We start from the raw sequence: 16,717 nt of genomic DNA on the forward strand, positions 1-16,717 counted from the left end.
ATACCCGATGAGGGGGCTTTTTGTACACGATGAGAGGGCTTTGTTATACTTGGATCAGGGCCTTTGCTATAATCGCTCAAGGGACTTTGTTATACCTCGATCAGGGACTTTGTTATACCTCGATCAGGGACTTTGTTATACTCTAGTCCAGGGAGTTTGTTACCTGATCAGGGACTTTGTTATACTCCGATCAGGGCCTTTGTTAAACTCGATTAGGGCCTTTGTTATACTTGATCAGGGACTTTGTTATACTTGGCCATTCTCACCACTACCACCACCACCACCACCATAACTACCACCACCACCACCATCATCATAACTACCACCACCACTCACCACCACCATAACCACTACACCACCATAACTCCACCACCATAACTACCACCACCACCATAATCCACACCACCACCACCATCATAACTACCACCACCACCATCATAACTACCACCATAACTACCACCACCACCATTCTAACTACCACCACCACCACCACCACCATAACCACCACCACCACCACCACCACCACCACCACCACCACCACCATAACTACCACCATACTACCACCACCACCATAACTACCACCACCACCACCATCATAACTACCACCACCACCACCACCACCACCATAACCACCCACCACCATAACTACCACCACCACCACCAACCACCATAACCACCCACCATAACCACCACCACCACCACCTCACCATAACCACCACCACCATAACCACAATCTCACCACCACCACCACCACCATAACTACTACACCACCACCCACCATAACCACCACACCACCACCACCATAACCACCACCACCACCACCACCACCATCCCCACCACCACCACCACCACCACCACCATAACCACCACCACCACCACCATCCCTCACCACCCCACCACCACCATCCCCACCACCACTCCAAGTGATTGATAAACCACCTCAAAAGGATATAGACACTTGTAGTTAGATTCCCAGGATGCACTTACAGTAATTACACAGTAAGTCTCAATACATCCTGTCATACGAAAAGAAGTCCTTGGGTGTGTTGGTGAGAGTCTATGAGTCTATAAGCAGCATAGTGTGTGTGTGTGTGTGTGTGTGTGTGTGTGTGTGTGTGTGTGTGTGTGTGTGTGTGTGTGGTAAGAGTGAGATGGTTGTGGGTATTGAGGAAGTTTCTTACGCCATTTGCCTCTGTCTACCCAGCAGTAGTTGGGGACCTGGATGTTAATCGTGTTCCGGGGTAATGGTTAGCCAGTGCAGTTGGCGAGTTGTCCGGTCTTCTCGGACTATTCCTTGACACTGGACAGCTTCTACACCTTAAACAAATTCACTCTGAGGTGGCCCTTGGGCCGGCTATCCTCGTTACACGAGGGGCCACCATTATTATTAGTAGTATTTGCATCTTTATTATTGATGATTAGTGCGTGATATTAAAGGTATTTTAAGTCAAGTGTTGATTGGCATATTTACAGGTTTTCATCAAGGGTGGCACTGAGATTGGTCCTTAGTGCCACCCTCAAGTGTCAATCAGTATTACGACGCCAAACTAAACCTTATTTTATTTCCCTGTTCCCCTAGGGCTCAAATAAGTTGTGTCAGTCAATCCTTTTGTCACTTAGCACCACTTTATGGCCTCTTAAGGTTCAAGGTTGGATATCAAATTGGATTGATATTTCCTTTGCCCCACATAATAACACCTCCCCTCCGGCTCTTATAGTTCCGGATTGCCACTACCTCCCTGTCTCTTCCCATACTACCTCCCTTCTCCCCACCACACTAATCTCCCCTTCTCCCCACCACACTAATCTCCCACCTCCAGGGTTCGAGCGTGACGTTCCGGGTTACCCTCGTTACCACTACATAGGTGACTCGAGTAAGGGGGAGCATCACCTGGTTATCAAGGGGGTGACACTCGAGGATGATGGAGAATACCAGTGTCAAGTAGGACCTACCATCACCACCTCCCCCATCTGGGCTGCTGCCAACCTTACTGTCATGGGTAAGTCATTCTGGCATCGATGGCACTCTTCTTGTCATGGGTAAGTCATTCCTGCTTACTGTCATGGGTGAGTCATAGTGTCATCGATGGCACTCTTCTTGTCATGGGTAAGTCATTTCCTTTACTGTCATGGGTGAGTCATAGTGTCATCGATAGCTGCCTCTTCTTGTCATGGGTAAATCATTCTACTTTACTGTCATGGGTGAGTCATGAGTGTCATCGATGGCACTCTTGCATCATCAGGGAAGTCATTCCACTTCTGTCATCGTTGAGTCATGAACCATCGATAGCTCTTCTTGTCATCAGATGATAATTTCACTGTCTTGGGTGAGTCATAGTGTCATCGATGGCACTCTTGTATCTTGGGTAATCATTCACTTACTGTCATGGGTGAGTCCTTAGTGTCATCGATGGCACTCTTCTTGTCATGGGTAAGTCATTCTACTTTGCTGTGGGGTGAGTCATAGTGTCATCATTGGCACTCTTCTTACATCATGGGTAAATCATTCCGCTTTACTGTCATGGGTGAGTCATATGAATTCATCGATGGCACTCTTCTTCAATCATGGGTAATCATTCCACTTTACTGTCATGGGTGAGTCTTAGTGTCATCGATAGCACTCTTCTTGCTAATCGCCGTTAAATCATTCTACTTTACTGTCATGGGTAGTCATATGTCATCGATAGCTTTCTTCTTATCATGGGTAAATCATTCCACTTTACTGTCATGGGTGAGTCATAGTGTCATCGATGGCGCTCTTCAACATCATACGTTAAGTCATTCTGCTTTACTGTCATGGGTGAGTCATAGTGTGTCATCGATGGCACTCTTCTTGTCATGGGAAATCATTCCTTTACTGTCATGGGTGAGTCATAGTGTCATCGATGGCACTCTTCTTATCATGGGTAAGTCATTCACTTACTGTCATGGGTGAGTCATAGTGTCATCGATGGCACTCTTCTTCATGGGAAGTCATTCCACTTTACTGTCATGGGTGAGTCATAGTGTCATCGTGGCACTCTTCTTGTCATGGGTAAATCATTCTACTTTACTGTCATGGGTGAGTCTTGTTGTCTGAGTGGCACTCTTCTTTAATCATGGGTAAATCATTCCACTTTACTGTCATGGGTAGATCTGTTATGTCGATGGCACTCTTCTTGTCATGGGTAGAAGTCATTCCACTTTACTGTCATGGGTGGAGTCATAGTGTCATCGGTAGCCTCTTCTTCAACTCATGGGTAATCATTCCACTTTACTGTCATGGGTAGGGTATAGTGTCATCAGTAGCACTCTTCTTCATCATGGAGTGGGCTCATTCCACTTTACTGTCTGTGGGTGAGTCATAGGTGTCATCGATGGCACTCTTGTCATGGGTAAGTCATTCTACTTTACTGTCATGGGTGAGTCATAGTGTCATCGATGGCACTCTTCTTGTCATGGGTAAGTCATTCTACTTTACTGTCATGGGTGAGTCATGTGTCATCGATGGCACTCTTCTGTCATGGGTAAGTCATTCTACTTTACTGTCATGGTGAGTCATAGTGTCATCGATGCACTCTTCTTGTCATGGGGAAGTCATTCCACTTACTGTCATGGGTGAGTCATAGTGTCATCGATGGCACTCTTTCATGGAAGTCATTCCACTTTACTGTCATGGGTGAGTCATAGTGTCATCGATGGCACTCTTCTTGTCATGGGTAAGTCATTCTACTTTACTGTCATAGGTGAGTCATAGTGTCATCGATGGCACCTTCTTGTCGGGTAAGTCATTCACTTTACTGTCATGGGTGAGTCATAGTGTCATCGATGGCACTCTCTTGTCATGGGTAAGTCATTTACTTTACTGTCATGGAGTCAGGTCAGATGGCCTCTTCTGTCATGGGAATATTCTTACTGTCATGGTGAGTCATAGTGTCATCGATGGCACTCTTCTGTCATGGGAAGTCATTCTACTTACTGTCATGGGTGAGTTTTTTGTGGTTTTTATGGTGAGTCATAGTGTCATCGATGGCACTCTTCTTGTCATGGGTAAGTCATTCCACTTTACTGTCATGGGTGAGTCATGTGTCATCGATGGCACTCTTCTTGTCATGGGTAAGTCATTCCACTTACCTGTCATGGGTGAGTCATAGTGTCAATGATGCACTCTTCTTGTCATGGGGAAAGTCATTCTACTTTACTGTCATGCGGTGAGTCATGCGTCATCAGATGGCACCCTTCTTGTCATGGGGAAGTCATTCCAATTTTACTGTCATGGTGAGTCATAGTGTCATCGATGGCACTCTTTCTTGTCATGGGTAAGTCATTCCACTTTACTGTCGCGTGAGTCATAGCACTCTTCTGTCATGGGGAAGTCATTCTACTTACTGTCATGGGTGAGTCATAGTGTCATCGATGGCACCTTCTTGTCATGGGTAAGTCATTCCACTTACTGTCATGGTGAGCTCAGTGGCATCGATGGCACTCTTCTTTGTCATGGGTAAGTCATTCTACTTTTTACTGTCATGGGTGAGTCATAGTGTCATCGATGGCACTCTTCTTGTCGCGGGTAAGTCATTCCAATTTACTGTCATGGTGAGTCAAGTGCGTCGATGGCACTCTTCTTGTCATGGTAAGTCATTCTACTTTACTGTCATGGGGTGAGTCATAGTACACGATGGCACTCTTCTTGTCACTGCAGTAAGTCATTCCACTTTACTGTCATGGGTGAGTCATAGTGGCATCGATGGCACTCTTCTTGTCATGGGAAGTCATTCTACTTCTTTACTGTCATGGGTGAGTCATAGTGTCATCGGAGGCACTCTTCTTGTCGCGGGTAAGTCATTCCACTTACTGTCATGGTGAGTCATAGCGTCAATGATGGCACTCTCTTGTCATGGGTAAGTCATTCCACTTTACTGTCATGGGTGAGTCATAGTGTCATCGATGGCACTCTTCTTGTCATGGGGAAGTCATTCTACTTTACTGTCATGGGTGAGTCATAGTGTCATCGATGGCACTCTTCTTGTCATGGGGAAGTCATTCTACTTTACTGTCATGGGTGAGTCATATAATCTGTCATGGATATCACCCTTCTTGTTATGGGTAAATCCTCCTACCTTAACATCATTAGCAGGTGTGAGGCAGCTCTGACTTACCTTAATGTACCTCGTATATGGTGACTTACCTTGGGTGGCAGGTTAGGTTAGGTACACCGCCTCCCTCAAACACAGAAACAAACTCAAACTTATTAAAAAAAATCCTCAAATTCCTCCTACAGTATATTCTCACTTAATGTCCCCAAGCCCTTAATTATTTCTTCTATAAAAGCCTTTCTTTATATTCATTTTCATTACTTTATTTTTTTACGTTTCCACTAATGTCCTCTCGTGTTCTCCTCCCCAGGCTAGTACAGTAAAATATTCTCATTATCTGCATTAGTTCAGTCTTGAAGGTTATATTGCTCTCTCTCTCTCTCTCTCTCTCTCTCTCTCTCTCTCTCTCTCTCTCTCTCTCAGCTCCAAAGGGTCATTTAACAAGGAATTTCAGCACAATTACAGTATAAAAGTGAGATTGTGAAAGAATGATTATACAAGTTATATACAGTACCTGTTATTGATGGTGTTTACAATGGTCGTATGGGCTGGATGTGGTTGTGGTGGACGAGGGATCTCAGGTGGTAGCAGGAGACGGTGAGGAGGACGGTGTAGTAGCTTCGTGTGCTATATATATAATATTTCGCCATAACAGAGTGTCAGTGAATTCAGCGCCTCTTGATATGTGGTGTAGGAGAGAGGGAGAGGTTGTGTAGTCTTTCTTGGACCCTTTGTTGCGTAGCATGAAAGAAGACCAGGCAGGGGAACATAGGTGTGTGTGTGTGTGTGTGTGTTAGCAGGCGGTAAAGGGTAAGCTAAAAAAAACACCCTTTACCCACTATTACTCGTAAATTGTTCCATCAGACGGTAAAAGCAGGAAAAAGTAAAAACTGACCCGGACCAACGATTTTCGGGGAGCTGGCGAACAAATCAGCTGATGGTGTTGACATGAAAAAAGCGCGCCAATTGCTCTCTCCAGCCAACCAGGGCGGTATTGACAGCTGAGACCGATTGTGGCCGTGTTCTGCACTGCCTCTGTTAACTCCTTCTTAAAGGCTATGTCTTGTGTGCTTGGGCCAACACATTGAATGTCTGTGTTCACTCCTTAAATTTGTCTAGTGGGTTTGTGTTAACTTTCCTAAGTGTTTTTTGTTAAATTTCTTGAGGATTTGTGGGAATTTTGGGCTAAAGGTCATGCTAGGTCAGATTAATATATCTCAAGGAAGTGGTATACGTCCTTCCTTCCTTCCTTCCTTCCTTATAGAGGCAACACCGTAAACAAATAGTCACTCACCACTATCTGAGAAGTATCCAATAATCAGTATTTTTCCTTCATATTCAGGTGATTTATGGCGCCCCTTTTGTCTCTATCGCCCTGGGGCTTCTAACCCTCATCAGGAATCTCTTAACGCATATTCTACTTTTTTTCTGTAATAATAGTTGAAGGAGAATTTATTATTATTATTATTATTATTACTATTATTACTACTATGACTATTATTATTACTACTATTATTATTATGGTCTTTGGTGATGATGTCACTTCAATTATATATAAAAAAATGTATATTCATAGTTATATCTTAAATCTTATACTCATTAAAATATAAGAAAAATGGAAAGTAAGATAAAAAATCACTCTTAAATTATCTTACAGCAATTAATAAATGTCATCAATGGCACAAGTGTAGGGAGTAATTTAAGAAAGAAATTCATTAAGAAAATATATGATATTGTCTTTTTCTGGAGGTTTTTAAGAAATGTTGGAGCCTTGGAAGAAATTTTGGCTCAGTGGACTGGAAGTGGAGGAGGAGGGATGACACCTGCAGGTCCTGGTGAGAGACGGAGAGAGAGAGAGAGAGAGAGAGAGAGAGAGAGAGAGAGAGAGAGAGAAAGAGAGAGAGAGAGAGAGAGTTATATGCCCTAGTGAAAATAATGTATGTTCTTTACTGCACTTAACACACTTATACTTAGTCCATTTAAGTTATAGTATGCACTTAATCACACTTACTCCAGGATGAAGTATATCCCAGATCAAACAAGTTAGTATGAGTGTACGGGTGTGTGTGTGTGTGTGTGTGTGTGTGTGTGTGTGTGTGTGTGTGTGTGTGTGTGTGTGTGTGTGTGTGTGTGTGTGTGTGTGTGTGTGTGTGTGTGTAGTGGTGGTGGTGGTGGTGGGAAAAACTCGGTTAAAAACGCAAGTCCAATTTTGTGCTGATGTGTTTCAAGATAGTTAGGGACTCTCTCTCAGGGTAATCAAGAGGTAATGTCCTGAAGAGGGGAGAGAAGAGGAGTTCATGTACACTGTTGGGTAATGTACGTATTCTGTCCTCTTAAGATCTGAGAGAATGTGTACACTGACCTGGTATTTGGATTTCGTACTCTTGATGTGGTACTTGGGTCTTGTACTCTTGGTCTGGTACTTGGGTCTTGTACTCTTAATCAGGTAATAACAATGAATACTGCATTATCTTCCCCCCACTATATTTCAGGTGATAACAGTGAGTATTATCTTCTTCGTCAGTGTCGCCTACGAGCATTAGTCTGGTGGGTGTTGGTGACGGGGACGTGGTGGAGGTGAGAGCAGGCGACACACTACGGCTCGAGTGTTTGGTGACTGATGCCAGGCCGCCTCCTACCCTGGCATGGTATAGAGACGCTATCACTCTACATAAAGGTACACTATCACCCTATATAATGGTACTACATCACGCTATATAAAGGTACACTATCACACTACATAATGGTACTACATCACCCTATATAAAGGTACACTATCACACTACATAATGGTACTACATCACCCTACATAAAGGTACACTATCACACTACATAATGGCGCTACATCACTAATACCTGGTCTGTTAGTTCTCTTTAAGTTATTATGCTTTTATAATGCTCTTGAAGTTTTATAAAGACATCGTTGGATGAAATTGTTGGTGGGGTGGCCAGGGGTAGGTAGAGTTTGGGGGTGGATGAATTTAAAATGTTCCTGGAGACAAAATCATTTAGGTTTGGTGAAGACAGTTCGAAAAACGATTGCAGTGGAGGGCTATGGTCGCCAACCCTCAGATCTAATACGCTAGTCATTATTTTTTAACTATTTTAATCACCCTAATTATAGATAATCAGTGTACGAATTTCCAACATTGGTAAATTGAATCTGTTCCCTGTAGCTAGGATGAGAGAACGTAGCGAGTGACGGCCAGACTTTAATGTTACATGGAAACCAATTAAGTGAGGCAATTTAGAAACGTTTTCACCATCACCATTTACGGAGAATTACTCAGGTAGGAACTCGTGAGGGCGTGGCTCAGGTGACTGCTGTAGGCTGCTGGTGCATATCATTACCGACACACTCTCACCTACCTGATGCTGCCCGAGAATAGTGTTGTGTTAAGGTGTTTCTTGTCCTTAATGATACGAAGGCTTGGAAGGTAGGAAAAGTATTAAGTTTTCCTATACTTCTTGGTTTTTCTTAAGTTTTTTGGGTACTACGACTACCACTACTACGATTACTACGACTACTACTCACATCTTCATCTACCTCGACAGGTCTACACGAGGATGTAGTGGAGGCGTCAAGACTACCCCGGAGGTGGAGTGTGAGGAGCCGCCTGGTGGTGAGGGTGGAGGCGGTGGATGACGGTCAACAGTACTCATGCCGCGCCCTCCACCCTGCCCTCCACCACTCACCCACCACCCTCGTCGCCTCCGTCAACCTGGCTGTACTGCGTGAGTGTACTATAGCTTCCTTATACACTAAACTCATATATTAATCTTATATAAAGGTGTATTACAGGTAACATATGTGATTGTATGTTGCAGGTAACTACGTGTATGTGACTGTAATCATTTTAAGGTGTTCTAAACATTACACAATTAAATTCCTATAATATTTAAGGCTAATCGTACATTATAGTGGGTTATGAATGCACACAGGCTTGTTATCTCATCATCATAGACTAAAGGGGTCAGCTGTTGGAGACTGAGGGAGACAGCGAGAGGCTTTGAGTTGACCACACGAAGCGAAAAAACACGTTCAGAAAATTTACTTTTTGTATCCCGCAGCTGAGTTCCTTTCTGCCTCTTCTAATACTTATATTCCTTTATCTCTTACGTCTGTTTGTCTTTTTCATTCATTTTTTTCTTTATTTTTCTTATTTCTTTCATGTTTAGTTCAGTTGTGTTGTTTGTATTCATTGTGTGTTTCAATTTTATTCAATACCTCTGTCATATATATTCATGGCCTCTCATTTTCAATCAATATTAACATCTATTCAATCAATATACTCCCCTCCCTCCCACTCACACCTCTCCTATCCCTTTCCACCAACACCTCCCCCTACCATTCCACTTCCACCCCATCCCTCTCCACTACCATCCCTCCCTTTCCACCACCATTCCTCCCTTTCTACCCACAACCCCTTTCGCTTTTTCACCATTACCACCCACCTATTCTACCAACACCCCCCCCCCTAATAGAGGGTTAACAGAGCACCTGGGGGAAGTAGGTGACGGGGTGTCAACAAGGGGCTGGCCAATGTGTGTGTGTGTTGCACTTAACAGATGTGTGTGTGTGTGTGTGTGTGTGTGTGTGTATTTTCGTAAATTCAGAATTGTATCTTGAAAACGTAGTTATTTCCAGTGATATATTTTAAAACACTCCAGTATATTTTTGTTCCTTGGTTGTTCCATTGCAATTTTGTTCCATGAATGTTCCAGTACAGTTATGTTCCATGATTGTTCCAGTACAGTTATGTTCCATGAATGTTCCAGTACAGTTATGTTCCATGAATGTTCCAGTACAGTTTTGTTCCATGAATGTTCCAGCACAGTTATGTTCCTTGAGTGCTCCGGTATAGACAATTTAATCATTATTTAGTATAGCACATCATTTTTATCACTCTGCTCTAAGTCAACATTTAATTAACCTTATGAGTTCTAGTTCAACATTTGTTTATTTTTATATGTAGACAGAAGCTCATGCTGTTTGCTGTGTGTATGTTTGTGCACACACTCACAGACGAGAAGCGCATTTATACACCGAGACTCTCAACTGCTTCACGCCCGTATTATTAAACAACATCTTCCCTTAAAGAGGGTCGTCGTGTTTCAACCCGAGTTTTAAACTAAATGAGTCCTGAGGGACACCGCAGTACAGTACTTAACATGGTGGTGTGGCGGTAAAATTAACTAACTCCAATATTATTAGCCTTGCTGTAGTGGTTCAGTGATTCGCTAAAGCTCGATACTACTTCGAACACGCCTAAAACCAGACCTTTTCCCCGTGTGTGATTATTATAACTCAATAAAATATTTCAATTTCAATTCCGTATGTGGGTCATCAAGATACGTATTTGAGTAATAAATCGATTGAAATTTTACCTATTCAAATCAGATAAGTTTAGGACGTAGTGATAATGTTTTAGTCACATGAGAATCACGGTGAGGATATCAGAGGAATTCTACATCTCCATGTCACCACCATAGGAGATAATCATTAGGTGGAATTTTCATGAATTTTCTCGTGGGATGTAAGGTAATGCCAGGCACCGGTGATTACTCCTGGTGGCGCAGTGTTTATGATACGGGTTGAGAAAGCTCGCCAAGGTTATACCGAGTGAGAAGTGATTTTGTGAAGAGTTCCGCGACTCAGGAGGTAAGTCAGGTGTTAAACTGTGTACCCAGCTCTGTACCCTTGTGTAGGTGACGGCGCCATACTTGTCTATATTAACACATGATTATTCTGAGTTTATGAGTCTTATATGAGTTGAATTATTATCCATATGTAAAAAAAATAAACAATTCTCCAGGTCTTGTGAGATATTTATGTAAACTGATGTTTTTCAAGACCAAGTAAATGTTTATTGGAAATATATGTATAAAATAATTCGTATAACTAATATTGATAGAGATTATTAAAAAAAATCACGTCATTACTAAGACAATGAATTCGTCAATTACACAAGGGGTTAAGAGCTTGGTAGAGATTTAAGCCTGACCCAAGAAGTGCTCAGGACTGCCCGACTCTTAAGACACCAGTAACACCAACCCAGTGCTGTGCCAGGGAAGATGTGGCGTGTTACTGTGCTGAGCGGAACACCACCTACGTCATTCCCAGGGGTAAGTCGGCCTCATACGACTACCTTTATCGTTTCAAATTTTGACAGGAATTTGTTTTTCATGATTATCTAGTCTATATACATTAGCCTAGTTATATAGTCTGATTTAGCCTTTAATATAGTGGTTTTAAGATCGTGAAATATTATCGGCACGATGTTTGTGGGGGGAAATATGACGACTGTATATGGGTCCGACTAATTACCCAAATGTAGCCGCAATGAAGTCAAATAATGGTCCTACATGAATAAATCGGACTGCCAATCACTTCTCGACTTGTATTTGGTGTCAGAAAGTCACAAAAAATTGGAAAACTTAATTTAATCTGAGTTAATAGATCAAGTGCATGTACCAAACCTAATCTAATCTCATCTAACCCAACCTAACTTAACACAACACAACTCAGATTAAATTAAGTTTACCAGTTTTTTTTTTTACTTTATGACACCAAATACTAGTCGAGAAGTGATTAGCAGTCCGATTTATTCATGTAGGACCATTATTTGACTTCATTGCGGCTATATTTGGGTAATTAGTCGGATCGACTGTATATCACTGTTGAAAAGGGGACTTGTTTGCATCTGTCAGCTGATATGAAATTATGGCGGATACTGTTGCCAACTACTGTTTTACGACGTTGTTTTCGCGTTTTTTTTGGTGTGTGTTTTGCGTAATTTTGTTTTTCGAGGTTTATGGAATATCCTTCACATAATTCTCTCTCTCTCTCTCTCTCTCAAGTAGGTAAACATGTCGCCACCTCCATAACACAGCACTCTGTAATTATGTAATGATTGAGCGCCTACTGACGTCATTGTACATTCAGGGTGAGAACACTTCCTACCACACCCTCCATGACCACACACCCTACCACACCCTCCATGACCACACACCCTACCACACCCTCCATGACCACACACCCTACCACACCCTCCATGACCACACACCCTACCACACCCTCCATGACCACACACCCTACCACCACTGACCACACCCTACCACACCCTCCATGACCACACACACCTCCATGACCACCCACACCACACCACACCCTCCATGACCCACACACCACACACACTATCATGACCACACACCCTACACGCAGGCACACACACTACACCCTCCATGACCACACACTACCACACCCTCCATGACCACACCACACCCTCCATGACCACACCCACCACACCTCCGCAGCCCACCCTACCACACCCTCATGACCACACACACCCACACACACACCCTCCATGACCCACACACACCTACACACCCTCCACTTGACCCACACCCCCTACCACACCCTCCATGACCACACACCCTACCACACCCTCCATGACCACACACCCTACCACACCCTCCATGACCACACACCCTACCAAACACTTCCTGACCGCATCCCCTACCTGACCACGCCCCCTACCTGACCACGCCCCCTCTCTGACCACGCCCCCATTTAACAGAATACAACACGTGTCTATTCTGCAGCTTGCAACATAATCAACATAGCTTATAATACAACAAGTGTCTATTCTGCAGCTTGCAACATAATCAACATAGCTTATAATACAACAAGTGTCTATTCTGCAGCTTGCAATATAATCAACATAGCTTATAATACAACAAGTGTCTATTCTGCAGCTTGCAATATAATCAACATAGCTTATAATACAACAAGTGTCTATTCTGCAGCTTGCAACATTCAACATAGCTTATAATACAACAAGTGTCTATTCTGCAGCTTGCAATATAATCAACATAGCTTATAATACAACAAGTGTCTATTCTGCAGCTTGCAACATAATCAACATAGCTTATAATACAACAAGTGTCTATTCTGCAGCTTGCAACATAATCAACATAGCTTATAATACAACAAGTGTCTATTCTGCAGCTTGCAATATAATCAACATAGCTTATAATACAACAAGTGTCTATTCTGCAGCTTGCAACATAATCAACATAGCTTATAATACAACAAGTGTCTATTCTGCAGCTTGCAACATAATCAACATAGCTTATAATACAACAAGTGTCTATTCTGCAGCTTGCAACATAATCAACATAGCTTATAATACAACAAGTGTCTATTCTGCAGCTTGCAACATAATCAACATAGCTTATAATACAACAAGTGTCTATTCTGCAGCTTGCAACATAATCAACATAGCTTATAATACAACAAGTGTCTATTCTGCAGCTTGCAACATAATCAACATAGCTTATAATACAACAAGTGTCTATTCTGCAGCTTGCAACATAATCAACATAGCTTATAATACAACAAGTGTCTATTCTGCAGCTTGCAACATAGTGATTATTGAGAGTATAGAAGACTATTTGATGTGCTGAAAACTGTAGAAGAAAATGGCCAGTTCAATACATTAATCTCAGGTCGAGTATTTCAGTATTGTTCAAGTTTCACGAAAAGTCTTATTTCGAAATATTTTAAAGCGTGATAGTTGGACACGATATGATAGAGGGATGATACATGATAGACACTTGATAGACAGACACTACATGATAGAAGGACACAACATGATAGATGGATGCAACATGATAGATGGACGCAACATGATAGACACAACATGATATATAGACACTACTTGATAGATGGACACATGATAAATGGATATAACATGAGTGATGGATGCAACATGATAGACACAACATGATACATAGTCACTACATGATAGATGGACACTTGGTAAATGGATATAACATGATTGATGGATGCAACATGATAGATGCAACAAAAGTAAACAATTTAACACTTTACTATAACATATTTAAAAACTCTATTTATGCCAAATTTTCTTACATTCCTGTCCTGAATAATAGGCACTGCAGCTTACTTCACATGATGATTAAGCACCCTAACATTACCTTGGGGGTTAGGTTAGGTTAGGTTAGTGCTGGGGTGTTGAATTATCAAGTAAAATAAGCTGGGGTGACTAATATTCATACCATCCTTATTTTCTTCTAATAATTCCTTAAGTAATTTTCCCTCTGAGACACTATCCAAAAAGAACTTCAAATTAATTCACAGAAAAATTTAGGATGTAATCAAGTTATCTGTAAACTGTAAGAAATGAATTAGTCTGTCAGGTGGTAGTGTCAGGGCTGCCAACTCTCCCAGTAATGGGTCGAGGTGTGTCGCCAACTTAATTTAAAGTAAATACTGTTCGGGAGGTTGGTAGTTTGTGAGATTATTTTTCTTGGGAAGTATTTTATGTGGGTGGCGGTGGTGGAGTGGCTGGGAGTCAATGTGGAACTGTGTGTCTGGGGGATGTGAACCACGGTGACTGTGTGTGTGTGTGTGTGTGTGATAGTGTGTATAAATGTGAACTAATAATCGTATACTACTACAGCTACTGTACGTACTATTACTACTAGTACAACTACTACTACTACTAATAATAATAATAATAATAATAACAATAATAATTATAATACAATAATAATAATAGTAATAACAATAATCATAACATCTACCTAACATAACAAAAAACATATCAACAAAGTGTTATCCATCTTGGTAGTAATTGTTTCCTCACTCTTCTTACTTGTACATGAAGCATAACAACACCGAGGAACAATAGCAGAATCCCATCGCTGCCACCAGTTGTGGGGCGCACGTCCTGGTGTGTCAATATTCCCTCACAAACAAACCCCAGGAGGAAGTCGTCACCCGGAACAAATAAGGTTTATTGGCTATATAGTGCAGTGAATGAACCAGTTATGAAATACGTCTTGGGTTATTGTGGCTGTGTATGAAACTATACAGCTTCATGGCCCTTCACACCTTCAACTGATGGCTGGTTAATATTCAGGGATTGGGTCATTTTCTGGGTATATTTAGGAACGTGTGATAATATTTCATGGTGTTATGGTAACAACATATAACATGTCATTAGTGTTATGGTGACAGAACATGAAACACTTCAATGACATTATGGTGATATATATGAATTTCTCTTTATTTTATTAATACGGAAACAAAAATTACAGATTCATAAATGAAACACCAATTAGCTGTATTTTATAATGATTTAACCTCATGATGTGTAAGTCTCCTTAAGTCATTAAACCTCGTCATTCACACGGTAATGGAATCAGCCCTTGTCCTAGTTAGTCCCAACACCAAGCTACGTTAATCTCGCCAAAGTGCTCGACTCGTCCAACACCGTGACAGGAACTTGCGGCCCTGACACAATTTTCTATTCCTAACTAATCCTTCAGTCAGTTTTCAAGGGATTGTTTTAAAATTTGGAATATTTTTTTTATGACATGAAGATTTGAGTATTGTACTGTAGAGCATATGACTCCTTTCATTAGTTATAAGTACTGTACTGCATTTGGCTATATTAACTATCTTTGTGGTGTCCTTGGCTATAACTACTATCTCCTAGGGCTATCGTGGCTATATTTTACTAAGCTAACTTATATCCTCCAAAGCTATAAATACAACTTACAGAAGGTCTTCCCATCTTTGTATTAAGCTCAGAAGCCAGAAGACTGAGTTTAGCTCCTCTAAAGCTATATAAAGTACCTACAGAGGCTCTCCAAGTCTATAACCTTCAAAAGCAAGATTAACTCTAAATTTAGCTCAGGACAATACTCACCTACAGTAGTGTTTACACATTCTCCCCAACGTGTATTGATGTTACTCGTGTCCGTAATTTATACGTGTGTGTGTGTGTGTGTGTATTAGCTTGACCCTGTGTGTGTGTGTGTGTGTGTGTGTGTGTGTGTGTGTGTGTGGTTGTGTGTGTACATGTGTGTTATGGTGTGTGTGTACATGTGTGTTATGGTGTGTGTGCATGTATATTATGGTGGGGGGGAGGGATGGTCTCATAGCCTCACCCTAATTCTGAGAGATGACGAAGACTTGTGCCTTGAGCGTGGAGGCTGGGGGGGTGGAGGGGAGATGAAAGCTTTCAGCATCCTTTTGAAGACGCCGAGATAATCCTGATCACAAGTGTTCCCCGCTCAGTCTTGTATGCGGCATCTTCCTCACACTGCTCTTTGTGTCTTGACGTGAAGTCTCGCGTAATATAACTTAATTGTTGGGTGTCTACAGTCAGATCACCTGAAGATTAAGACCCCTAGATTGTTTTATTTAAAGACCAACCATCTTAATGTTACCAAAACTAACCTTAGCTGGTCATTTTAACTCACGGAACTGAATGACCGTCAGGCTCAGGAGCAGCTTACTATTGTAGCGTATTTTAACGGTTTATGTATAACAAAACAGCTGGAAGGAATTATATTGTAATAAATTTTGCTAAAACTGTATTATTTTTTAATGTTTTTTTAAGCAGATTTAGATAACGAATTAAGTGAATTTTTGTTTATGGTTAAAAACAATGATAAATGAAGTTATTAATATTGAAGACAAAATATGTATGAATATTATGTGAACTTCAAGAAAGACGGAAATATTTTTATCTTATTACTAAAGACATTATCTCAACATCACTTTGACCTGACGAGAGACGGAACTCGACCGTCAGAAGATTTCA

General features: G+C 41.6%; 1 protein-coding gene across 1 annotated transcript in view; it reads left to right on the forward strand.

The window, feature by feature from the left end:
• Window positions 1–16,717, forward strand: part of LOC121879722 (nephrin-like) — a 69,122-nt gene that overhangs the window by 24,752 nt on the left and 27,653 nt on the right. The window contains exons 3-5 of the mRNA XM_042386489.1: window positions 1,821–2,000; window positions 7,600–7,752; window positions 8,631–8,810. Coding sequence (XP_042242423.1) covers window positions 1,821–2,000; window positions 7,600–7,752; window positions 8,631–8,810 — 513 coding nt within the window. The remainder of the gene's footprint in view (window positions 1–1,820; window positions 2,001–7,599; window positions 7,753–8,630; window positions 8,811–16,717) is intronic.

This window comes from Homarus americanus, unplaced genomic scaffold (assembly GCF_018991925.1).
Source record: "Homarus americanus isolate GMGI-L3 unplaced genomic scaffold, GMGI_Hamer_2.0 scaffold42643, whole genome shotgun sequence".
Classification (NCBI taxonomy): Eukaryota; Metazoa; Arthropoda; class Malacostraca; order Decapoda; family Nephropidae; genus Homarus; species Homarus americanus.